The sequence below is a fragment of the Psilocybe cubensis genome, chromosome 10 (genome assembly GCF_017499595.1).
Source record: "Psilocybe cubensis strain MGC-MH-2018 chromosome 10, whole genome shotgun sequence".
NCBI lineage: Eukaryota > Fungi > Basidiomycota > Agaricomycetes > Agaricales > Agrocybaceae > Psilocybe > Psilocybe cubensis.
Window position 1 is genome coordinate 405,818 of NC_063008.1, and position 25,348 is coordinate 431,165.

At 48.5% G+C, this 25,348-nt stretch overlaps 9 protein-coding genes across 9 annotated transcripts; 4 read left to right on the forward strand and 5 right to left on the reverse strand.

The window, feature by feature from the left end:
- Positions 1-138: 138 nt before the first annotated feature.
- On the reverse strand, positions 139-898 carry JR316_0010457 (uncharacterized protein; the record flags this gene model as incomplete). Its single annotated transcript, XM_047896125.1, has 2 exons — positions 139-711; positions 779-898. 2 exons carry the CDS (start codon positions 896-898, stop codon positions 139-141), a joined length of 693 nt encoding a protein of 230 aa, XP_047744170.1.
- Positions 899-1,603: 705 nt separating this feature from the next.
- JR316_0010458 (Multiple RNA-binding domain-containing protein 1) lies at positions 1,604-4,852 on the reverse strand (the record flags this gene model as incomplete). The annotated part of the gene is made up of 7 exons (XM_047896126.1): positions 1,604-1,904; positions 1,958-2,892; positions 2,972-3,244; positions 3,620-3,778; positions 3,843-4,238; positions 4,289-4,546; positions 4,730-4,852. The coding sequence occupies 7 exons, from the start codon at positions 4,850-4,852 to the stop codon at positions 1,604-1,606; spliced, it is 2,445 nt and encodes an 814-aa protein (XP_047744171.1).
- A 154-nt stretch (positions 4,853-5,006) lies between these two features.
- On the forward strand, positions 5,007-5,664 carry JR316_0010459 (Prefoldin subunit 3; the record flags this gene model as incomplete). Its single annotated transcript, XM_047896127.1, has 3 exons — positions 5,007-5,141; positions 5,201-5,365; positions 5,425-5,664. 3 exons carry the CDS (start codon positions 5,007-5,009, stop codon positions 5,662-5,664), a joined length of 540 nt encoding a protein of 179 aa, XP_047744172.1.
- Positions 5,665-7,487: 1,823 nt separating this feature from the next.
- JR316_0010460 (MFS sugar transporter) lies at positions 7,488-10,012 on the forward strand (the record flags this gene model as incomplete). The annotated part of the gene is made up of 14 exons (XM_047896128.1): positions 7,488-7,706; positions 7,777-7,814; positions 7,882-7,897; positions 7,983-8,119; positions 8,216-8,331; positions 8,395-8,427; positions 8,497-8,576; positions 8,638-9,076; positions 9,139-9,187; positions 9,253-9,310; positions 9,378-9,480; positions 9,541-9,632; positions 9,706-9,813; positions 9,881-10,012. 14 exons carry the CDS (start codon positions 7,488-7,490, stop codon positions 10,010-10,012), a joined length of 1,620 nt encoding a protein of 539 aa, XP_047744173.1.
- A 523-nt stretch (positions 10,013-10,535) lies between these two features.
- On the reverse strand, positions 10,536-15,120 carry JR316_0010461 (Telobox protein 1; the record flags this gene model as incomplete). Its single annotated transcript, XM_047896129.1, is given in 4 exon segments — positions 10,536-13,811; positions 14,038-14,518; positions 14,532-14,624; positions 14,792-15,120. The coding sequence occupies 4 exon segments, from the start codon at positions 15,118-15,120 to the stop codon at positions 10,536-10,538; spliced, it is 4,179 nt and encodes a 1,392-aa protein (XP_047744174.1).
- Positions 15,121-15,653: 533 nt separating this feature from the next.
- On the reverse strand, positions 15,654-17,260 carry JR316_0010462 (putative 26S proteasome regulatory subunit rpn9; the record flags this gene model as incomplete). The annotated part of the gene is made up of 7 exons (XM_047896130.1): positions 15,654-15,834; positions 15,900-16,072; positions 16,134-16,259; positions 16,320-16,496; positions 16,541-16,767; positions 16,895-17,058; positions 17,133-17,260. 7 exons carry the CDS (start codon positions 17,258-17,260, stop codon positions 15,654-15,656), a joined length of 1,176 nt encoding a protein of 391 aa, XP_047744175.1.
- An 827-nt stretch (positions 17,261-18,087) lies between these two features.
- On the forward strand, positions 18,088-19,469 carry JR316_0010463 (uncharacterized protein; the record flags this gene model as incomplete). Its single annotated transcript, XM_047896131.1, has 4 exons — positions 18,088-18,206; positions 18,266-18,521; positions 18,579-18,863; positions 18,936-19,469. 4 exons carry the CDS (start codon positions 18,088-18,090, stop codon positions 19,467-19,469), a joined length of 1,194 nt encoding a protein of 397 aa, XP_047744176.1.
- A 685-nt stretch (positions 19,470-20,154) lies between these two features.
- Positions 20,155-20,886, reverse strand: JR316_0010464 (uncharacterized protein; the record flags this gene model as incomplete). The annotated part of the gene is made up of 3 exons (XM_047896132.1): positions 20,155-20,473; positions 20,530-20,740; positions 20,799-20,886. The coding sequence occupies 3 exons, from the start codon at positions 20,884-20,886 to the stop codon at positions 20,155-20,157; spliced, it is 618 nt and encodes a 205-aa protein (XP_047744177.1).
- Positions 20,887-21,746: 860 nt separating this feature from the next.
- JR316_0010465 (uncharacterized protein) lies at positions 21,747-25,228 on the forward strand (the record flags this gene model as incomplete). Its single annotated transcript, XM_047896133.1, has 2 exons — positions 21,747-22,350; positions 22,404-25,228. 2 exons carry the CDS (start codon positions 21,747-21,749, stop codon positions 25,226-25,228), a joined length of 3,429 nt encoding a protein of 1,142 aa, XP_047744178.1.
- Positions 25,229-25,348: the final 120 nt, after the last annotated feature.

The window sequence follows — 25,348 nt, forward strand, 5'->3', positions numbered from 1 at the left end:
GGGAATCTGTGTCTTCACGACGACGAGCAACACATGCCCACCACCCAACATGATCACCAAATTGCCAGAAGCGTCAAAAGAACATGGCATTACTAGAGCGGAGGACATTAAAAACTGTAAAATAGGTACAAAACCAACTCAAAAATCAATTCTACCGCTGTTCAAAGTTCGTATCAAGCTCTGCCTCCAAGTTAAACGCAGAGGAATGTCATCCGGGTTCGAAGATGGCAACAACACTGGCGGTCGTTTGAAGGAGACGGGCTCATAATATTTGATAGAGTTCGTCTCCAAGACTACCATGAAACCGCCAATATTGCCTACCCGTTCATTCATCTTTGCAACCTCTACCAGGTACTTCCGAAAATGCTCGCACTGGCTTTGACCAAAGTGTTCGATGGTTTCTGGTGAATCCAGCGACATGATCTTTGCATCTGTTACTCGAAAAGCCGTCTCAGGGCGTGTGGACGCCGGGTTTGGTACAACTTGAATGACGAGCATTTCTCGGAGGTTTCGAGTGGTAGGCCGATCAAGGGTAATGCAAAAGGCGCCAAGTGTGCAGGACGCTATCGTGTCCTTGTGCAACTTGTAGAACTCGAGGAGAGATTGTGATTCCTTGAGCTGGGCCTTTTCCTCCTTTTTGGACATGGCATTTGGCCGAGGACCGCAATGCTTTTTGTGATCTTTCCAGGCCGAAGCTTGACATTCCCGGTTCTGTTATAGGAAATATATTCAGCTCGCACTTTGATCGCCGCTGGGTATAGACTATAGGGACACGTACGCAGTAGAATACATTTTTACATCCACTACATTTGAGAAGTGGTTCCCCGTCAGCGTTTGAACCAATTCTCATACAGGCAGGGTTATGGCACAGAGGGGTGAGCTTTGGCTTGGTGGGCATAGTTTTTAGTCGAGAGTGGTAGTGGACTGCGAAAGGATATCGAAAGTTCGAAGATTGTGTCCTATTTATCTGCACAGAAATTCTCATGATTCGTTACTTCTATTGTGTCCTTATTTATCTTCATAGAAATTCTCGTGATTCGGTACTTCTGTACCTAAATCGGCAGGCGATGTTCTTCATCTGAAAGAAAGGATTCTTCATGGGTCAAGAATACAAAGGGGAATAATGTCATTGTTTATTTAGCGGTGTATAATTTATTAGAAACATATTTCCAAGGTCTGATGCAAGCAGAAAGTCCCGTCCGCAAACTGTAAGGTTCGCCGAACCTTGAAGCTTGAACGTCGAACCGCGAACCGCGAGCCTTGAGGCGCAAACATTGATTATTGAACAGCGAACAGCGAACCACAAACTTGTTTGTAAAGAACCAAAGAAAGCAGCACAATTTTATAGTTTACCTTTTGTTCTGTTCATTCTCGGGCGCTCTTGCCATTGATTCCTTTGTTATTTCTCCGCAGTTCTACTGCAGCTTTACTCCTTGTTTCATAGTTCTTATTATGTATGTACAGTAATAGTGCACGCATACAAAATGTGTGCTTTCGTTCTCTTCGAACCTCAGTCGTTCTGCTCGAACAACGACTGAGCTCGCTACCAGTTTTCTTACATTTATTTCAAACAGAGAAAGAAAAAAATCCTCGATGTCGAAAACTACTCCAACGCTTCGACATCCTCCTCGTCGTTCCTACCCATATCCAGTTTGCGCTTTTGTCCAGGCATGGCCTTTCCACCGCCATAGCCAACACCAGCTTTCTTCCTGAGCACCTCGATGTCCTGCTCTGCCTCCTCGGCCCACTCCAGAACCAAATGTCGTCCGAGGAAATGGGTATGACGAAGCGTATTGTACGCATTCTCAGCTTCATGCCGTGACACAAACTCGAGGAATGCAAAGCCGCGTGAGCGCGAGTCGAATTTCTTCGGAAGGCGCACAGATTTGAGATGACCATGAGCACTAGAAAAGGAATTGAGTCTAGCAAAAATGAATAATAATGAAAAGAAACGCACCCAAACAGATCCCGCATGTCCTTCTTCGTCGCCTCGAATGGCACATTCTTCACAATCATCTTCGTCGTCCTGCTCTTCCCTGCATCGACCTTGCCTTTCTTTTCAGCCTCAGCCTCTTCCGCACCTCTACCAGCGAAGGAGACATGCAGCGCATGACCATCTAGCACAAACCCTTGTACACTCTTAAGAGCCTTCTTGGCGCTCTCGGGATCCTTGAAGCCCAAGAACCCATATCCCATGCTGAGACGCCCATCCGGCCGTTTGGGATCCGGCTTTGTCTGCACCCGCGCAAAGGAGAACGAAGGCAGATGTGAAAACACCTTTACGAGCCGTTCCTGCGTCGTGGAGAATGCCAAGTTCTTGACGTACAACGTTGACCCGCCTGCGATCGACGGTTCTTCCACATCGTCCGTATCGTCTGCTGCTCCCACTTGTTCTGGAATGCGCACGGCGTGTGCAGCTGTTGTCGTAGGTGCCGATGCTGTGCCTTTGGTAGGTGGCACGAATCCCTCTATGAACATCCCTAGCGGGCCTTTCTCGAGATACACCACCGAGTTCCCGAGCCGTCTATACGCAACCGCCCTGAATGCTTTCGCCGCCTCATCCGGTTTCTCAAAGTCCACCACGGCCATCGTCCCAGCAGGAGGAATCAGCACGCGGGCAAGTTCGCCATGAGGCTCAAACATCTCTCTAATCTGCTCTTCAGACGTCCCGTAAGGAATGTTCTTGACCAGGATCGTCGTATCTGAACGTGCTTTAGAACTGAATGCAGATAGCAATACACCTTGAGACTCGAGGTACGACTTTGTTTCCTGGATGATATGTGTTTCGGCGAGAGCCAGCTTCACAGCGGCATTATCCCCACTTTCTGGATTCAAGATCTCCGATTTATCGATATTCATTCGTGCGGCGATTGAAGAAGCAACAGCATCACTCTAGAGAAAAAAGAAATGGACAAAAAGAAATTTTATTGGAATGTGTTACAAAAATTGTATAAGCTAGAAAGCTACGTACATTCATGTACAACATGCTCCAGTTAAACTCCTGTCCCGCCATCGCCTTCCTCTTCTGGTTTTTCTCTTCCTTTAAACTCTTTTTATGACCTTCACCCTCTTGTACCTCTGGCTTTCCCTTCCTATCAACAGCCGCAAGGATGTGGAGCAGACGCCCCTGGAACGATCTCTTGTCAAGAGCCTCGTAGGCGGCTAGGGCATCAGTGGGTTTAGCGAAAGTGACATAAGCGAGTCCTTTATGCTGCTTCGTAGTTGGGTCGCGAGGAGTGTGTATCTAAAGAAAGATAGAATATGATTAGAAATGTCGTTGAAGAATAATCATAATCATCAAAAAAAAATCAGAAATATTTCTACTATCGGTTTTCCCAAAGGATCAACATGCCCGAAGGTCTGATGTCCCTATTTGGTTTATGCATCTTGGAAAGCAAAAAGAATGGAAAAGAATGTTTACCTAGAAGGAAAATAATGAGTTAGCGAGCGAGTTCGATGCATAAAAGTAGAAGAGAATAGGAAAGGATCAGAATAAATTTCTACTATCGGTATTCCACAAGGATCAACATTCCCGAAGGTCTGATGTCCCTATTTATGTGTCATCTTGTCGAAATTGCGTACGCAAAAGGAGGACGAACAGAAATAAACCGAGTCTCACCTGAGATATTTGTCCAAAGGGTTCGAATAGCTCTCTAAGCTCTTCGTCAGTACATGAAAAAGCCAAGTTACGGACAAAAAGTCGCGCTGTCTGGAGAATAGTTTCTTTAGTTGGGTCAACGGGTTTAGAAGCATCGGCGGTCGCAGGTTGAGTGCCCTGCTTCGAAATGGAAATAAAATTAGACAAAAACCTTCACAGAGAAACAACTCATGCGAACACCTACCTTTTGAGATTCAATTGCATTGACAGGCTTTCCCCCATCCTCTTCGTCTTGTTCAAAGACTCTCTCCTCAACAACTTCGTCAACGACAGCAGCAGACATTCTCTGGCGCATCCACTCTATGTCTGACATGGTACCTTGAGCCTCGGCATCTTCGGGGGCAGGTACAACTGAAGGCGTAGGCTCAGCTGGCATAATCGGAACAGGAGTAGCGGCCTCATTCGCCCATGCAGGCCCTTTCTTCTTCTCCATGAGTTTCATGAATTCCTCACGGTTCTTGTCGCTCTTCATAGGTGACTTCTGGTCTTTTGTGACTGACGATGGAGTAGTGGAATCGGAGTATGATGTTGAGGGGTCCAGGCGCTGTCGTTTCCGGGGTCTAGGAGCGTCTGCTGCACCCTGTTGGATATTGAGCAACTATACAATATATAAAGAGAAAAAAAGCGCACCTCAGAAAAGCTAACATTAATTCTTGTCGAATCAATAAACGTCCTGTCAAACCATTTCTGCGCCTTCTGTGCTTCTGCCTCCGACTTGAATCCAACGAATCCAAAACGTCTTGACGTGCCATCTGACTTTGAAGAGACTTTCACATCGGTGAGGGTCCCGCCTGGGCCTCCCTTCTGCTCAAAGTGCTCCCGGAGTCTCGCTGGCGTCACATACACCGGTAAATTTTTGATAATGAGGCGAGACATCGACACAGACGTCTTTAATGGCGATTAGCTATGGAAAAAACCAAACAGAAGGAGAACAACAAAATACGGACCTGGGAGATTTGTTCAGAAGAAAAAATGCACGGAATTTATACGCTTGACCCTATTTTAGACTCCGATCGGGTATCGCCGTCTGCCCACGCGCGTGCTATCAATCGTCCTGAATCAGCTGCACACCACCTCAGTCTCGGCGAGTTCAATGGCTACCGCGAAACCTAAAACAGTTTTCTCAGACGAGAAAAATCCTAGAGGAATTCCAAAAGCGCCCTTTATTGTGAGGATGTTCAATCTATAACCCATGTTTGCAACTGATTAAAAAACTTACAAAACAGGCAGATGTCGAAGAATACATAGGCAGCCCTGACGCCAGCATCGAGTCAACGATGAAAGTCTTCCAAGATGCACTGGCGTACGCGTTTTCTCGAACTATGTTAATTTATCACCTCAATGAAACATGATTTCCTTCCGGAAGCTCAGCAAGTACCGATTCATGGACTCCAGCCTAACCCAGCGACGCGCGAGCCTTGAGCAGAAAATCCCGGATATTCGCAAGACGTTGGACATGGTTGAATATCTTCAAGAACGAAGAGTATGTATCTATTTTAACTCGTGATATTGATTGTTGATGACGATCAACTATCGTTCCAGGAGGGCAAAAGTAAAGCCAAAGACGACGAGGACGACCTCGACGATCTTGATGATGAAGAAGAGGGCGATGCTGCGAAACCTCTTACCACGACATTCGAGCTAAACGACACGTTATACGCTGAAGCTGAGCTCGAAGATACGGATACTGTATATCTATGGCTAGGGGTACGTCTGCATTTCCACAGCACATTGCGCATTTCGATCTCACATCAATAAACTTTCAGGCCAACGTCATGCTGTCCTACAAAATTCCAGCAGCCATCACTCTATTAAAGTCCAAACTAGACGCTGCACAGACAAGTCTGGACAACACGATCGAAGACCTCGAATTTCTACGAGAGCAACTCACGATCATGGAAGTCAATACCGCGCGCCTTTACAACTGGGACGTCAAGCGCAGACGGGAGAAGCGCGAAAGGGAACAAAAAGCTGTAACTGCAACTTCCACTGTAGTCACAAAATGAGATCGGGAGGCTTTGCATACTCCAATGTAAACTATCGCCGTTTCTCGACCTATTTATCATTATACTCTTCCTGCTCCTATGTTTCATCACGGGGTTGAATCCAAGCTCAGAAGGATACTTGCAGTTAGAGAGCTCATACTGAATGAAATCCCGGGCGATACAAATCCCTACATAATACCATATGTAAATTTGTAAATTACACTCCGGTGAAGAAAATTGTCCGGAGAGTTTTTATACCCCTTTCAATGTGCCTTCATGTTCTGCAAACTTCGCTCTCAAAAGTTCAGTCACGTTGCAAAAGCTTACACACCGCCCAAGACATAGCGGCTGCTTATTGGTCGTTACTAGCACGATGGGCACCTAACTGTCATGTGGCTATCTAACATGTTAGCTAGGTTGTTGCCATAATATTGTACTATGTTAATTGTCATGTAATTGTCATGTTAACTGTTGGTTAACTGTCATGTTTTTTGAGTCACACTCTGTCTTGTCACTCAAGACCATGGGGTCCAGTAGATACATATCCGGTTGACTTGGGGGAAAAATGAAAGGACATGTAGAGTGTATATATTAACACTGCACCACCTGGCCAATATTAAACACTAGGGGCATTGGCTTAAGAAAACAGTAATTTGTCTGAATTTTTTTGATTGATCAAGTTGCAATTAAATTTCAAGATTTATTGACAATAAAATTCATGTGGTGCACATCATGGCGGTATTTGAATCCATCAATACCCATGCCGAACGGCCGTTCTCAAAGGTATTAATCATGCTCGCTAGAATCCCCCTATTCATATCAATTTCTTCCAATATGGCGCGTACTCGCGCGTTAGAGAGACAGCATGCACCTACTAGATATCAGCAAAATAAGGACAAGAATCTCACTTCCTGGGAAAAAATGGCAATTTTCCTCATTAACGATGCAAAAACGGTCGACCAGCAAATAGTCGCAACCATGTTCTCACATCTCGCAAACTAAGATTGGAAATCACGTCGATTACAGGCTGAGAGGCTTTCTATAGATGGGTGTGATCGTTGACAGAATGCGCACCTTGCCAGGCATTGGAAAACATAGCTGAAAACGCGCGCAAAGAGGAGACGCGCCGCGAAATAAAGACGCGTTTCGACGCGTCAAAGCTCCTTGACTACGCCGTTGCTGCGGTCGGCATGTTGGCCGCTTTTAAGCTCATTCAAACTCAGAAAAGCACACCAACAGTATATACCACATGAATTTTACTACCAAGAACGTCAGCTAAACTGTTCCACATGGTTTTAAAAATTAAACAACATCGTAAAAAAGAGAATTGAGTAGCACTATTGTCCCCAAGTCGACCGGTTATGTAACTGCCAGTTTGGGACTTGAAGACTATTCACGGTTCACAGAGACTTACTGGGTCTTGAGTGACAAGGTAGAGTGTGACCCAAAAAACATGACAGTTAACATGACAATTACATGACAATTAACATAGTACAATATTATGGCAACAACCTAGCTAACATGTTAGATAGCCACATGACAGTTAGGTGCCCATCGTGTAGGCCATTACCTACATGCCATGACCGCTTCGATTCACCCAGTCACTTATCTGACAAACGGTGCGAAAGTTCCTGATCCGACGTGGAGGGATGGGCCAAGATAGAAGCCAATCCGGATGCAACAATCCACGCCTCGCCTAACCCAAATGAAGATTCCAGAATCCGTATGTAAAATCCAATGTGCCTATTTTCGTTCACGAGGAGCTGGTGGGGTATATAACATCTAATCACCCTTCCAGTTCCGCTTTGCCCCTCTCTAGAAGCCCACCCTTTCACTGACCTGACATGACGACCCTCGACGATACAACCTCCAAGACAAGGGGTAACGCCTCTGACGACATCCATGATGAAAAATCCCCAATCGATATGGCAGAAAAAGATTCACATACGACGTACAGCTCTACTGAGAATTTGTACCAAGATGACGCTTTGGAGCCAGTGTATTATGCCAAAACGTTGATTCTGAACCGGGCAATTGAAGAGATTGGGATGGGCAAATATCAGGTGCGTCACTTCAGGTTTGAACTGAATGTTGAGGACGTTTTGAAAGCTAATTCTCATCCTTCTCTCCAAGTACATGCTATTCCTCGTATCCGGCTTCGGGTGGTTTGCGTAAGAATTCACCTAACATACCCCTGCAAACATGGACTCAATTGACAATCGTTGTTTCGTGCAACAGCGATAGCGTATGGCCGGTATGTCGTCCGACCTCAATTCGACTATTTACACAGTGACTCACACGATCTTTATTTTCATGCCTATCTCAACACAATTTTATAGCTAATAACAGGCCTGATCTTGACACCCGTAGTCGACGAGTTCGGATTCAATCCCCCATTCCTCAGTCTTGCTGTAAACGCAGGCCTTCTTGTGGGGGCTGTATTCTGGGGTCTAGGTTGCGACGTTTGGGGAAGACGGTTCGTACTCGCTCGATCCATCTTCCAGACCTGGAATTGACACGTTTCTCTCGGACCATCTCACTTGCATGCCACGTAATTTTTCCATATCTGCAGATGGTGCTTCAACATTACATTGCTCCTTGCTGGTGTATTCGGTCTAGCCGCAGGAGGCGCGTCGAATTTTATCACCTTGGCGTCGTTGCTCGCCGTCATGGGCGTAGGAGTTGGAGGTAAATTTTGTATCGCACCTCGCATATTCATATGAAGCTCAATATCGCAAATTTAACTTGCAGGTAATCTACCTATAGATTCAGCGGTCTTTTTAGGTCAGTAATTCGCAACCCTACGGTAATCGCGGTAAAAAATGATGACTTCGTTAACCTTTGCCGAACCAGACTTCGTTCCTGCATCCCGCCAATTCCTCCTCACATTCATGTCCATATTCTGGTGCCTCGGACAGCTCGTCGTCAACCTTGTAAGATATAACTTCGTTATCTCTAATAAATTACGCTCACCCATCGCTTTTTCTCTCCTAGCTCGCCTGGCCACTCATAGCAAACTTTTCTTGCCCCGTGGCAACGCCCACATCTCCACCATGTACCCGTTCAGCTAACATGGGCTGGCGCTATTTGCTTTTCACCCTCGGTGGGCTCACCCTCCTCCTCTGGGCCATTCGTTTTTTCGTCTTCGAGCTCGCTGAAAGTCCACGGTACCTCATCGGCAAAGGACGTGATGCGGAGGCAGTGATGATCATACACAAGATAGCTGCGTATAACGGCACAACGAGCACATTGACCGTCGACCAACTTGCGGCTGTCGGTGGCGGGGAGTTCTCCGACAAACAACAGGAAACGAAGGCTGAAGGTAAAAAGTTGTCGTTGACCCGCACTTCCGACTTTACTCTGGGACATATCAAATCTCTATTCCGGACGAGGAAAATTGCTTATTCTACATCTCTGTTGATATCCGTATGGGGTGCGTCTGGTGTTCTTTGATATTTGATGTTCTATAACCAGCTTTGACTAATGCATTTGCAGGTATAATTGGCCTTGCTTCGACTTTGTACAACAATTTCCTATCTTTCCTGTAAGTACTCACTCTTCTTGAAATCCTCTGGGTGTATGGTTACTTACTAACTGAATAAATGACAGATTGAACAGCAAAGGGGCACATTTCGACGATGCAACCCTCAACATCACTTATCGCAACGTACGTGCTCCCTGAATGAGTGCCAGGCGAATATTTACTTACGGATAATTGTATCAATTATGCATAGTCCTTCATTTTGAGTGTCGTAGGTATCCCCGCTGCGTTCTTCGCCACATGGCTCGTCGAGATCCCCCAACTGGGACGACGAGGTGCCTTGGCCGTATCCGCAGGTAACTCACAATCCACTACCCCATCCATGTATCCATGAAGATTAAATAACTCCTCATAAGCTCTTACTGGTGCCTTCCTCTTCGCCACCACCACTGCACGAACCTCGAACGCACTTTTGGGGTGGAACTGTGGTTACTCATTCTTCAGCAACGTAAGTCCCATCCACACTTTACCGTATCCCACGAAGCTTAAATATCCCCCCCTTGCCGTCTTGAAACTGACAGGTCATGTACGGTATTCTGTATGCCATCTCCCCCGAGATCTTCCCTGGCAAAGATCGAGGCACAGGCAACGGTCTGACAGCAGCAGCGACCAGAGTGTTCGGGCTCATCGTACGTGATGGTTTTCTAGAACAAGTTCGACAAATTCTAAATACACACCTTCCTTCTTTCATACCAGGCACCCATCATCGCATTGTACGCCGATATTACAACATCCGTCCCTGTGTACATCGCAGGAGCTTTGATCATCTTCTCTGGATCTCTGGCTCTATTGATCCCATACGAACCTCGAGGCAAAGCTGCCATGTAAAATCCACAAAGGATTTAGAACACTATTTGCCATGTCAGATAGAAATTATTTCAGTTTTACTTTGGGATTAAGGGGTGTTGTGCAATACCATTAGACGTTATAACCATGATTGACGAAATTCAAGAGTACGTTGTCGAATCGGAGAAATAACGCTTAAGAGAAAAAATAATGGGTATTGGAAAATCGAATGGTTACAGAGAAGAATGTATAGACGCAGTGGGAGATCACAAATGTGATCAAAAAATCCGAGAGTTAGAAATAAAGAGCTTGAAAGGTTCAGAAAATAGAGAGATACGAGATGATAAAGTAGGAGGATGAGGGGTATTACGGATAGAGCAGAATAAGAAAAAAAAGTGTGTAAAAAAGCTAACAATAGTTTGATAGAGATAGAGTGACCGGGCAAAAAAGCATAACCTGATCGACACAAGTTGTGAAACGATCTTAAAGTATAAGAAGAAAACATAGAAAAGAGACGAAAAACGATCAACGGAATAAAAAGAAAACATAGAAAATTTTAAAACGTTCAAGCTATACCTCCATCCCAACTCGCCCTCTTTCTCTTATTGTCGCTGCGAAGCATGAGGTCCTGTGGACAGACAGCGCTCTGGCTCTGGCCCCTATGATGGCTCATTGATCTCCCAAGAGTCCCATTTCCCGAGCGGTGTGGTTGTTTACGACTCCTAATAGTCCCGTCCTTGTTCGAACCCCCTCCACCATCCTCGGCACCACCGTGCCCATCAACAGTCGCACCTACGATCCCCAACTCGCTGAGCTCCCCGTTTACAGTGGACACCGTCTGCGAAGGCGCCACGAACCGTGCAGGGATCGGCGTTTTCTCCCTACCCATACCGCGCTGCCTGATCGTTCCCACAGGGGAGGGGTTGAACCCTCTCAGCGACGCGCCCAGGTTCATATTGAAGCTTCCAAAGCCGGCACCGTTAGCACCGAACAGAGACGACGAGGACGACACAGCCGTTTGAGCCAGATCTAACGCTAGACCTTGTCTTGCTTCTGAATAATCCTCTAGCGTCACATCTAGCCCACCGCCTAAGCCATGGTGGTTGTTCAGCGCACCGTACTGAGAATGATGATGGCCCGGGGCATGCGTGTAATCCGTGTGCAGATCTAGGAACGATAAGTTGTATGGGAAGACATTCCGCCATATTTCGTTATTGAGGTTCTGTTCGTTCATATTCATATGGACGGAGTGGCCAATGCCAATGCCATGCTCTTGATGAGCGGCGGCGGCGGATGCAGAATTTGATGATGGCGAAAGAATTGACGGGGACGATGGCGAAAGGAGGTTGTTCGTATACACAGAACCCGTAGCCTGTTGTTGCTGTTGCTGTTGCTGATGATGTTGTTGCTGTTGCTGATGATGTTGTTGTTGCTGCTGCTGTTGTTGTTGCTGTTGTTGTTGAATCTGCTGCTGAACACTACCATTCTGCTGCTGTCGCAGAACCGGCGACATGGGCGGCTGCATCGAACCAGTGCTATTGGCCAACCTCATCGGCTCCGACGCCTTATGCCTCTGTTGCGCGATAAGTCCATGTCCATGGCCGTTGCCACTGACAGGAGACGACAGATGCGGGTTGAAAAACGCGTGCAGCGTCCGTGCAGACTCGGCCAACTGTTGTTGCTGCAGATCTACGGGGGCATGCATACTGTGCAGGCCGACATCGTCCATCGACATCGGTATTCCGCCGCCGAGAAACACGTTTCGCGCCTCAGAGGGTGGGACGGAGATGGATCTTGCGTGATGTCCACCACCACCACCACCGCCTCCTGTAAGTGGGCTATCGAAACTGTGCATCATCGTCCCAGAGGCCCGCCTCATCGGCCGCGGCTGCGTCAACACGGGTGTGGCTGGTGGCGTTGTATGGAGCTCATTCATATCCACAAGATCATCCAGCCCAAACGAATCCGAGCTGAGCGAGTTGTCCAAATCAACCGAATTAGCCTCCTCCTCTTCCTGGAGACTCCTCATCTGCTGCTGCTGCTGCTGCTGCTGAAGTTGTGCCTTTTCCGGTGAATGCGGGATCCCAAACGCCATCTCCATCATAACAGCATCTTGCTCGTCATCGTTATTCCCAGTACCTGCACCTCCGACCCCATCTCTCCTTCCATCATCCATCGCATCGCCCCCATTTCCAGACGCAGTCGACGCACCGGAGCTCGAATCCACACGGTCGTTCAACGAAATACCCGTCAGCCCAAGCTCATCAATCGCCGCCAAACTCGTCGAGTGCGAATGCCCGTGTCCATGTCCATGTCCATGCAACTGCATCGGATGAATACCCTCCAGCCCCAACCCTGAAATCTCCCCGTTCTGCCCCGCGCCGCCGAACCCAGCCCCAGCACCCCCATATGCCGCCCCCGACGAGAGCGACAGCGGGAGAAACGCGGCGGCGAACGACGACGGCTGCTGGTGCATACGCGCGCCGCCCGAGATGAGGTCGCCCGCAATCTGCGAATGGTACCCCTTCGACGTGCCGCTCGCACCGCCCAGGCCCAGCCCGAGCCCAAACTCGCCCGAAAACGTCGTGTGCGCGTCGCCGTGCCCCACCTCCGACGAGTTGCTGTCGGGCATGTACGGTGGGAAGAGGTCGTACCGGTCGAGCACGTCGTGGTTCAGATGCGGGTGGAAGGAGAATGGCGAGGCGGGCGAGAAGCTCGAGGCGTCGATGTACGACGATGACGAGGCGCTGCTGCTTGCGTTCCCGCCGTTTCCGCTGTCCAGCCGCGGATTAGGCGAGAACCAGTCGTTGGTGCCCCAAGCGCTCTTCCCGATCATGTTTCCCATGTTGTGCGAGCCGGGAATGTCAGTACGTCTGTGGATGAAAGGTGACGAGGCGCTTGATGCACTGTTGCTCGTGGCATTGCCGGTCAAGAAAAAGTCTGAGACGTGGCTAGAAGTCGGTGACGCAGCGGCTGTGGACCATGCAGCTGTAGACGAGTGAGTTGGAGTGTTGAGTCCAGACGACCAGGTCTCCATGTCGGAATGTGTATGATTCGGGAGGAAGTCGGGGATGTTCAGCGGGTCCGTATCGACGAGCACGAGATCCATGTCCTCATCCTCAGGTCCATCATTGTATTCAGTCGGTTGGGAGACAGGAGCCGACGTAGTAGTCGATGGGGCAGTTGTATTTGAAGAAGCAGACCCCGAAGTCGAAATCACCGGCGCACTGACAGACGTAGTACCCTTCACGGGCCTTTTCATCTTCGACCCCGCCCTAAAATCATGATTTCCATCCACAAACACTGGCAACGGTGGAGTCTTAAACACCCTTCGCGAGCTCTCGCTCTCCTCCTCCCCTCCCGAACTGTCCTCATCCTCCGAACACGCCGTGCTCTGTGGGACACTCTTCGTACCGCCTCTCAGGAGCCCCTGACTCGTATGCGCCCTCCTTCGACTCCTCACCGGTCCAGCGGTCGCCAGCTGATCATCGGCCGCCCTCATAACCTGCGGCGCACCATCCAAATTATCCTTATCCCGCTTCTTGCTCGCTGCCGCCGTGCGCGGTTTGTACCCCGCCGCTTGATAGAGCATCGGGAAAGCATTGCGGAACCGGTCACGCAGATCTGTCGAGCGCCGGTTCTGCTCCTGGAAGATCGGGTCTTTGACAATCGTCGCCCACGTCGTGCCGTGTTTCTCATAGCCTGCCTTCAGTGCGCGGTCCTCCGCCTCTGTGAATGGCCTCCTCCGCTTACTGCGTGTTTTCTCGAAGAGGGAGGTTCCATCCGCAAAGGTCGAACGAATCTTGCTGGAAAGGTGTGTGCGTGCATTCGGGTAGTGTTTCTTGTATGCATCAGGGAAGTAGGTCCGGAATCTACAGCCCCAATACATTGTAAGCGTCATATGTTAGTCATTAAAAAATAAAGCGTGCCTGTCTTTAAGATCCACGGCTGAGCGATCATGAAATGTGAATTCAGGGTCTTGTAGAATAGTTTTCCAGTTTCCAACGCCATGCTTGGATTCCGTTGAATACGAACACAAGGGAGGAAAGCATATAACATGAACTCACCTTATTGCACCCGTCAACCAGCATCTGCGTCTCCTCCGAAGACCATTTCTTCCTAGGTTTCTTCTCCAGAACCAAAGCCGAGTCGTCGCTGTTCTGCGTCGGGTCAATCTTCCGCATCTTGCCCTTCTTCTCCGGCAGCCCGTCGGTGGGCGGCGTCGTCGTCTCTGAAGGTGATCCTGCCAACGGCGAACTCGCAGCGGTATTAGCTGACGTAGCCTTCCCCGCCGCCGTCGTAACACTCGCATCCTCCGAAGCCTGTGGCTGTAACCCCATTTCGTCTCTGAAGCTCCATGGCTTGACAATACGAGGCGACGAGGGCGAGGCCAGCGACACCCGGCGGTGCTTCAGCGCCGTCACATTGGCCGCCGACACAGGGGACACAGGGAACGGGGCCTTGAACGAGAACGTCGACGTCGACGGCAGGCCCGGTGCAGGGGGCCCAGGCGACGACTGTCCGTTTCCCGCATGCGGTCTCACCGTGCTTGAATTATAACTCGCCGCCATAACTCGCGCCTTCTTCTTCTTCTTCTTCTCCCACAATTACAGCCCGCCTTGTTTGTTCCTTTGCTTGCTCGCTCGGGGGGAGCCTACACGGGGAAATGAGATAATCCCTGCGCCTGTGTTTGGAGTGTGAGGCCAGTCGGTTGTAAGCACAAGACAGAACAAGACAAGATCCGATATGAAAAGAGTATGAATGAAAGATGTTTCTGATAGGAATGAAGAGAAGAAAGAGAAAAAAAGAGTGTGTCCAAACAGAGCAAGAGAGTCCTCGTTGCTGCTGCCAGGCTTGGGTGCGGCGGTGCCGTGTACGTATGTATTTCTGTGCTGTTTCCTCCTTCCTTCCAAGTCTGGGTGCTGATTCAGACCCTTGATTCCGGGTTTGAAATAGCCAGCGTGTGTCTGTCTGTCAACTACGAGTCCACGTTCGCGCCGCAGCTGGATATGTTGAGAATAGGACGAGTTTTGGGTGAGGAAAGAGGCGTATGTTTGGGCACGTTGTAGTGGTAGCAGTTGAGAAGGGGACTGACTCCCTTCCTTACTCGGCGACCACGCGACAATAATCTCCATCAGTCCAAGCCTCATGATGGCTTAGAATCAGAACAAAATATATCTACGCCGATACTTTGGGGTTTGATTAATTGCAATCGATATTTCACAGAATACAAACTACAAGCTACATGAAGTTATGAACAAGCTTTGGAATCAAGTATTATCACCTGAACATAGGAGGCGATCCAACTTCCCTTGCCCAACATGTGTACTCCCACAAACATGCGCAGGTCGGATGCTATCGGCATTGGGACGGGCAAAAGATGGATTTCCAGACATAACGATGTGTCGTGCGATCCGGGAACGGCATCTGCGAGAGAACAAATCCACAAAACCTCGGTATTATTCTCATGAAAGTAGGGCAGCGGGTTTGGCAGCGATATCGCCTAGCGGACATACCCCGACTATCACACACGCGCCTACAAATACCTTCTTTGAAACAGGGTCCGCCGAAACGTGCCAAAAAAGAAGAGGAGAAAGAAAAAAAAATGTACACGCGTCCCCGCCTCATGCTCATTAAATATATGTACACGCCGCCAACGACGCTTGAAGGTTATAATCGTACCCTAAGCCGTCTGCGGCACCTCAGACGCAAGTCTGGTTGCGACTTTGTTCAACTTGTCAACCCACTCTCCGATCCTATTCGACAAACCAGCAATCTGTTCCCGGGACAGCACCCGCGGCTGTACCCAAGTGATGAGTACTTTCTGATCAACCTCGTCGATGGAACCTTTGATAAGTTTCAAACTATACGCAGACGAAAAGTTATATTAGATTCTTTTGAATATCGCAAAACAAAAACAAAGCCTAACCTCAATGCTCTCATAACCAAAAATTCAACGTCCTCAATCGGCAAATGTGTCTCCTCAGCAATTGTCTTGAATGACATTGTTCTGTTATTTCCCTGTCGTCTGAAAGCAGATTCGATCAACGCCATCAGGCAGATCTTTTGTTGTAGGAACGCGATGTTCTGCGCCAGGGGTGGCTTTGCGGTTCACCGACATCAGACAGACAGAAAAAGGTAAAATTATTGGATTTAAGCTTACCTTGCTCGCGAAAAGTGGAACAAGGGCCTCGTATTTCCCAATGCTGCCCTCATTGAAGGTGAACAAAAGTTTCTTCAACCACGCGTGATTTGTGCCGTCTAATGAATCCAAAATTGGGTGTTGAAGCTAAGAAAGACGCGCGTTACATGGAATGATAGCAAAAAAGATCAAGAAAAAGTGCTGTACCAGTTCACCAAAGTTATAAATGGTATCTGCAAGCAGCGCCGACAAGCTAAGGTCATGCGCTCTCTCCAATCGTTCCTGAGGCGACATATCCTTCTCAATATCGACACACGCAAGGTAAAGCAGTGAGTTCTTGTAATACGACGCAAAGTCACCCTTCATCTGATAATCGACGACATCCTATCAATAACTATGTTGACCACAACAATATAATACAGACTTACCTTGAAATAATCCGCCGCGACACGGTAGTACGCCGCGTTCACGCTATTCTCCACGCTATCTAGGCTGTCTAGAATTTTCTGCGCCGCGTCGATGTCCGTCTTCGTTCCCTGCTGGTCCCCAAACAGTAGCTTCGCTTTTGCGATCGCGGTGAGCAAGATGACGTGCGCTTCAGGTGCTGTCTCCTTGTCGATCCGCGAGAGGAGCGCAGTGAGGAAGTTCTGGGGCGCTATTCCACCATATCAGACCCACAGGAATATTTTTCAGGGAGTCAAGAAAGATCATAGCATAAGAAAGAACATAAAGATGATCAGCAACCTATGAACATATCGCCCGACCAAAATACGGGCACTCACCGTCGATCACACCCGCTACTTTAACAGCCATCTCCGCCAACCGTAGCTGGTTCAGTTTCGACTCGAAATCCCTTACAAACAACTCAAACACTCGCTGTCGGAAAGGTCCCGATGACGGATGGTCGAAGAATTCGAAGAGCTTCAGTGTAAGCTGATGCCATAGTCTGCATTATCATTAATTTCCAAAACATCAAAACGATCGATAACTTCTCAGCGCATGTGTACATAATCAACTCACTTCCGTGTGTACAGAGTCTTGAACGACTCAAAGAACGGATGCAGCTCCGCTGGAGTGTGCGCAAGCGCTCCGGAGATGAAGTCCTCCAGCACAAGCTTGGGTGGTTGAGCTGCTGTTGGCTGTGCCATATATTCTTGATATCGAGTTCCTTTTATTTGGTATACAGAACAAGTATAGAAAAAAAATGGAAAGGGAGGGCGATGTGCGGATGGGAGATTGGGGTTTACAGAGTGATCATATCCCTGTCGAGCAAGGGCGAGACGCGTCGCCCTAAATGTGTCCTTGTTTGGCTGGCACGTGAAGTTCAAGCTAGTCAAAAAATCGTAACTGGCACCGAGCTGCAGTCCTTTGAACAACACCACACGATTTGAACCCAAACCAACAACTCGACTTGTTCCGAATTATCTATGTATGAGATAAATTGTCCTCGGAAACAATGAAGAAGTTTTACTTACAGATATATGCCACCTCAACTGCTAAATCGATACGAAGATCATTTTTCATTTCATCCGACCAAAGGTGGCGCTAATAAATATAAGTACGTCGAATTCTCTCTACGGCTTCTTGAACATGCTCCAGGACTAAGGAATAACTCTTGACAGGCGTCTAAAATCTTCTTTCGACACTTAGATTCATTCATTCTACTTTGAATGCCAGCACTGCCATCTGATTCAAATCCGCCAGGCAGAAAAATATCCTGCACCTCATGATGATCCTATCGCCATATCAGCTTGACAAGTCTTGACTTATCGAGCAACTTCCAAGTGATCTTCAACCGAATTTAAGCCGGCACTTCGACTAGATTGTTTTCGCTCTATTTTTAGAACGACCCTCAGCGTCGTGTCGCTGCAGGAAAACCATGAGGCTTCAGCAATGCCATCAAATCGTAATGATACTTCAAGCCTCTAGGCAGCAGGGACAATGCTCTTAACTGAACCTTTAATCTCACACTAAAATGTCAAGGACCAACATTATTCTCTCAACGCCTCATAACTACGACCTCCAAGGCCTGGCCGAAACGACCCAACAGTCTTTAAGCCTCCTCAAACCATGGACAACGCTTCCCCCGTCTCCGTTCGTAATTTTTTCCAATAGGCTCATACTTCCTTCTAAATTGCTGCACGAAACTATAGATCAAACCCACTCATTGGGGAGATATCTACAAAAGCAGCTAATTATGTATCTGCCATACAAATGGGCGTATCAGCAGCATACAGCGGCTTCACCGTAACCGAAGAGGTACTGTTTCTAGCAAAAGTGCTCCCCGTAGACGATCAGGAGGATCTTAAACAATACCTTGTCGGCATGATGGATCTCGCGCGGGAAGCACGGGAAAATGCAAACAGCGCATTCCAAGCCTTTCGCAATGTGCGCACCGACATCTACGAAGTAAGTAAATGGATTTTTTCTACTAAACTGCGTTGATATTTACTGCTTATTGCATAGACGATGTCCCAATTGACAGAACAGCTCAAATCTGCTGACCACCCTGGTCATAGGGCTAGAGACGACTATCCACAGTATCGCAAGGATGATCTCGACGTTTTAGTCAAATTCAGCGAATACCTATCCAAATACGCAGAGTGGTGGGACTGGATCAAAGTCGAGACGGACCCCTCCTCAAGCTCGAAAAATGAACCCCTTGCTTTTCAGCTGGACAGCCTTACTGATCCAGAAGCTGTCAAAAGGTGGACACAGCTTAGATCGCAGTATACTGCCTACGTTCAGATGGTGAGCACAGAACTCTCCGATCAATTCAGCATATTGACCATAAGCCTGCCTCATCATTCATTATATGGTCAGATTGGAGAATTCGAGGACTCGGATCCACAGTTTTTCAACCGATCTATTTCACCATCTCCTGAAGGCTCTGGTCAAAGTTCGACTAACAAACATATAATGGACGTTTCATCTACCCCATCCTCAACGGCCACACTACACGCCTCAGCTTCTCATGCGACTGGACCTCAAACTGTCAATGGCTCAAGCACTCCCCCTCATAATTCTTCTAGTCACCAACCCAACAAACCTACTCCAGAAAGACCTTCATCCGTCGATATTAAGCTAAATGGCAATAAATCTTCGGGCCCGTCATGGCACATCAAATCCGTCAATCTTATATCAAAATTCATCAAATCTCTCCAAAGAACAAAGTTCGGACAAATAGCAATCCGCTGCGTCACAAAACGTGGTTCTTACGCGGCGCAGAATCCAAACCAAACCTCTACTGAGCCTTCGCCCAAAAAGAAGAAAAATGAAAAGAAAGCACCCACTCCATCTTCCTCCGTCAATCCTTCGCCGACAAAAAACAGTACTCCCAAAACCGGCAGTGATTGACACGGCTCTGTACACAGTTTCGATACTTTATTCTAGTTTGTTTGCGTCTATGACTATACGATATGTTGTGAGAGTTCGCAGACTTAATCACATCCCTGCTCAGTCCAATCTTTCCATTTATTTACCAGTTTTTGATTGACACGATTGCTTTGGGAACGAAATTGATTATACATGATAACCCTGGGATTTTGTGGGTTTGAGCGGCGTTCTCCTACGACACCGCCTGCCTGGCCATGTCTCAAAGTCAGACTTTGGCTCACTGAATAATGCCAATCGGACTTTCCTGATCCTGTTTTCGCTTTCACAAGCCATATATAACAAGGTCCACAGTCAAAAATTCTTAATATTTCTGCTTTGTATGCGTTGCGTGTAAATAGCCAAGCAGTGAATGCATTGATATCAGAATGGATGAATGTGTACGTAAAGAAAGAAGGGTGAAAAAAATGAAAAAACAGCCAAGAGCCGTACAAATCAACTCGAGGAAATTAGGGAATTCGTTACGAATGAATGCATATTAGGTGAACTACGAAGGGGTGTCCATAACATGGTCAAAAAACCATCATCATCAAAAGGTTCGAACAAAGAAAGAGCCACAGGGATAAATAAAGTCTATGAGCGAAGTACCATGAACATCAGGTTCTTCTCGAACTCAAGCGAAAAACGACGAAGGAGACCCCTGAGCCACTTAGAACTTGGTGACAGCAGAGCGGGCGGACCTGTAGGCGTTTCCGACAGAGCCAAACGAGCGGCTGTTGTCCCAGTTGTTGCCGCTGGGGACGATGTAGGAGTTGCCGAGGTCGTGGCCGGAGAATCCCCAGTCGTTGACGCTGAGCGAGCCGTCGCTCTCGTAGAAGTCGTTGAAGTGGGAGAGGATTCCAGAATCGTAGCCGACGTTGCGACCGGAGAAGCGGCGCAGGTCGCGGCTGAAGCCGTGCAGGCTTGAGTGGAACTGCTCGAAGACGACGGTTTGAGTCTCAACTTCACAGATCTGCTCGGAGATGATGCTGGAGAGTGGTTGGAGGGTCAGTCAAGTGTATGGCTTGGGAGGAGAAACACTGACCGCTTGGCCATCTCCTGGAGGACGAGGAGACGCTGTTGGATGATGGTAATGCTCTGCGAGTGGCAGACGACTTCCTTCTCCTTAACTACGGAGATGGAGCTCTCGCTGAAGTGGCTATTGTCAAAGTTATCGGCTCCATAGAAGTTGTCGAAGTTGTGGAAGGAACTGAGTCCTTGGTAGCCGTTGAAGGAGTGGAATCCACCGCGGGCGACTAAGAAAAGATAGAATTGAGTGATGCAGATCAGCGACATAGACATAGTATGTCATACCTAAATCGGTGTTCGTGGGGGCGGCAGAGACACCAGCAGAGAGGACAGAAATAGCGACAGTAAGTGCAGCAGCGAATTTAGCGAACATGATGATGATTTAAAGTGACGAAATGGAATAAAAGACGAAGTCTAAATAGAATACAAATCAACTTCATTGTTCCAGTGTAGACCATGGGTGTGTATACTCACTTGCTATAAGCACAAATGTAAGGCCTTCCCTGGAGGATTTGTACGAAGTGATCAAAGACTGTGGATGGGCAACCGGGCCAAACAAAAGAGCGAAAAGCGAAACAGAAGAAATGGAACGAAAGGATGATGCTTCCCTCCCAAGAATCCCACAGGCTTTTATACCTCTTTGTTGGTCTTGGCATTTTATCGCTACCACCATATTTCACAGGAACATATGGAACATGACTGGAAGTACAGGCTTCCCGGTGCCTCCACGAACAAAACCACGGTTTGACACGGTAATACACCTGTTTACTGTCATAGGTGTGACGGTCGCACAGGACGAGCCAACGCCCGTCTTATTTTTGGCAGATATTCTGCTGTGAAACGCTGTGAGACGTCGCAATACTCATGGTCCCATAGGCGTCAAATCAAATGCCCATCACAGAGGAAGTCAAACTGGATTTTTGAATGATGAGTCTATTCTTGTAAATGAATCAACTGCTATAGGGACAAGAGCACAGACGTACCATTAAGAGCCGTTAAACCCATAAACCCAGTTTCATGCCTGCTAGTAGACGACTTCGTTAAAAGGCGAGTCGAGTCGGGCCCAAGATAATGCAAGAGATGGAGGCGGAAGGCAAGTTCGGACTTTGTCGGCGTGTGTATTTCATTAAGGTCGCTCTGGTGCTTGTATTTGTTTGGTTCCGAGGGCAATACATGTTCCAAGTGAAGTCGTTCTGTTTTCTTTGTTTTTCACTTTCTTGACTATCGCTACACATGACTTCTAAAGCTAGATTGAAGTCGTTCGCCGACGACGTCGAGGACGCTGAGGTTGCATCTCTGTTGGAAGCGCAACACAGCTCAGGCGACAATGGCCAATGGTCAAAGGACAAGTCTGGCGACCTCGATTGGAGTTATACGGCTCGAACCGTTCGTACATTGAGCCATGACCAGTTGCTCAACGAACTTTGGGAGAAAGGATTTTCAATCCCCCCAAGGGAATACAATCCTTCAGCGCCATTTGTCTACGTCAAAATGTTTAATGGCGAAGTCGTCACCCTTCCACACGGTTACCGCCTGCCTCTTATGTTCGTCGCAAGATATTATTGGGGAATCGCTCTGAGCAAGCTTAACGACGTAAATCTATGGAAGAAGGAGCGGGCAAATGTGTACCACCTCTCGCGTTTATGCGAAAATTTGTTCCAACGAGCACGCGCCAAGGCTTTTGCTGGTGGCATGGAGAAGGGGTGGCGATGTGTTATGTTCGATCGATTGTTGGCGAGATTTTATAAATCATGGTATCGCAATGACCCTCCAGCTGGGAAGGAGTTTGAGCAAAAATTCAGTGTAAAGGAATACGATAGGGACGTTCTCAAGCATGGTGCGTGTAATCTGCCATTCAACCAATTTCCCACTCATATCAATGTTGCTCAGACTGGAAAAGATGGTGCACAAGAGGTCTCAATGGCGTCAGAATGAAGGAGCAAGAAGTCTCCGATGGTATCACAATTGCTGAGTTCCGGGCAGGCTTAGAAAGACTGGGAGATGGAGAGTGGTCTCTTTTTGGCGAACGTCTAACTTGGATTGGCGATGATGAGGAATTATCATGGAGCTCTGAGTCAGAGCTTACAGAATTTGAGATGGACGATGAAGCCGAACAGGGGGCACAAGAAGAAGAGGAAGAGGAAGAAAATGCGGACAGCGATCTCGATGCTGAAGGCGATGAAGTAGGGGACGATGACGACGATCCTACAACTCACCAATCAGGGCCTACTGATTTAGAGGATGCCCCATCGAAAAGGGTTCGAGACCTCCCTATCGACGAAGACGAAAATGAGCGTGCTACGAAACGCGCTCGAATCGAGATGATCAGTGATACCTCACATCGTCGCCACAAGGTCAACAATATCGTCGCCCTGACCCGTACGCTGGCGGCCATGGAAAAGAATCCTATATGGGCCAGAAATAATTTTTCAGGAGCTTCAGGATCTGGGAATGGGAATGAATCTCAGGAACCTAGACAATCAATCGGTCCCACACCACCTGCAAATCCTTTAGATCCAGAGGCTGAGGAGACCATTGTCTCACGCCCGCGGCCTGTATCTCAACCGCCCATAGGTTCTGGTGTAGATTCTTCGTCTGTGACAAACAATGGCACTCTCGCCAATAGGGGAGAGCGTCCGAGTAGCCCAAATTCAATGCCTCTGCAAACTTCAGTTCCTCGCCGTTTCTCCTCCGTCACCCTTAGTCAATTAAGGAGCCCTTCTGCCAATGCATCCTCGAGCAAGCTGTCTTCCGCTTCCAACCCCTCCACAAATAAACCCCGTCGATCTGGGAAAAAGGCTCCACATCCATCGCTTCTTCATCCATCCGGTTCGAAACCCCGTCAAACTCGCGCTTCACAGATTGCTGGTGTGGCCACCGTGAATGTCTATGTTAGTGACGGAAAGCCTCGGGGTGGTGCGGTAGCTCACGCTGCCGCGCGTGCTGCGAGGAAAGCTGCCGAGCAGAGCCGGGCTTCATCAGTCTCTTCATCTTCGTCTTCATCAGGCTCATCTCGGTCACCTTCACCAACTCCATCCGCATCGCAATCTAACCTGCCTTTCCGCTCACCGGCTCCTCAGCAATCGACATTACCCCCTACGGGACACACCTCTACTGAACAGGCGGATACTGAAAACACGCTGCATGCGCAAACGGGTAAATGGGCAGCGATTGCACCCCCGCCTCCGCCACCTGGACGATCTGCCGCGGCCAGGAACAAGCGTGCTGCTCAGGCTTCTGTAGGAGCCGAATCCCATCGTCCGGAGAACTCGCAGGAATTTATCACTAGCGAGGCTTTGAAACTCTTGGTGAACCTGGTCACCTCTAGCCGGAACGAGGGTGAGAAGTTGATTAATGCCGGTAGTGCATCCTCCTCTTCCACCGCTGTGCCGTCGATAGGTACTGCCCCTGCCTCTGGTTCTGCGATTGACCAACAGGCGTTGGAAGGTCGATTCCAGCATTTCGAGGGGCGTTTCTTATCCGTGAAAGAAGAACTTGTTGGGATTGTTGATAGGTTGCAAGCTTTGGAGAAAGAGGCACGGGAACAGAGGGAAGCACGGAAGGCGTTAAGTGATAAGGAGTTTTGCGATCGAAATATAGGGTGTGCTCCTGAGGGGACATCTCAGAGCACGCAGACGGAGCGTAATTCTGTCGACAAGAATCAAGGTGGAGATGAGGATGTAGAGATGATGAGTGTAGAGAAGGAGAGTGGCGAAAAAGAGAGGAGTATTGATCTACGTCGGGGTGTGCAATCCGTTCCACGGGCAATGGGCGAAATTGCAATCCAGACTGACCAGGTGGAGGACGACTCAGCGGCTAAATCGCACGCCTCTTCTTCCAGCCAGTCGGGCACTCAGCGGGACACCGACATTGGTTCTGGTGCGAATCGGAATGGGCCTGACACTCACTCCTCAGGTCATTGCGGGGGTTCCGAGACGGATACCGATTCTACGCTCAATGCTGCAAAGGACGAGACCATCGATCCATGTGCGGCTGAGATGTCATCGAACCTATCTCTTTTGGTGAACAACCTCGTGTCTGTTAAGATGCTGTCGCTCGTCGGGGACATGGTTAAAGGAAAGTCTAAGGACACCTCAGCTGCTGACCCAGACATATCTATCCGGTCGATGTCCCCTGTAATCCCGTCATCGGACTCGTTCGCCATCAACAATATCATGGACGAGGTTAAGGCTTTAAAAGACGAGGCCCGCGCAAGGGAGCAGAGAGACAAAGAGGAAATAATGGCATTGCGACAACTACACTCCGCCGAAGTGGATGCACTTAGGAGACGACTGTCCTACCTCGAATCACAGAGCCGATATCTAGATTCAGACCGCTATCGTTCTTCGTCTCACCACGAAGAATACCATATTTCAGCCCCTGTCGGCAATGATCACCATTACCATAACGAGGGAGGACGACACAGCCGAAGCCGACAACCCGCATTCCACAGCGCCAGTGCTCGCGTTCACCGCTCGCCAGTTGTCGGGGATGGTGATCAACCACACTCGCAGTCGCATACACCTGTGCCAGATAGGGACAGGAATGGCACCGGGCCCTCCTCGAGCTCCAGTTCGAACCCTATGCCGACCCCATTGAATTCCGAGCGTAGTTTCTCGTTTACACGACCGGGTACTGATCGCGAGGATGATATTCCTTTACCCATCAAGTCGCAGCGGAAACATATGTTTGCCACTCGTGCAACGTTTGGCTGATCTGATTTGACCTGTTTTTTCAGGATATTAAACACTTCTGCGCCGTTTACGCATACTATTAGTAATTATTCTCTATTTCTCGTTATGACTTTCCCATCTCGCACGCTTTCCCTATCGTTT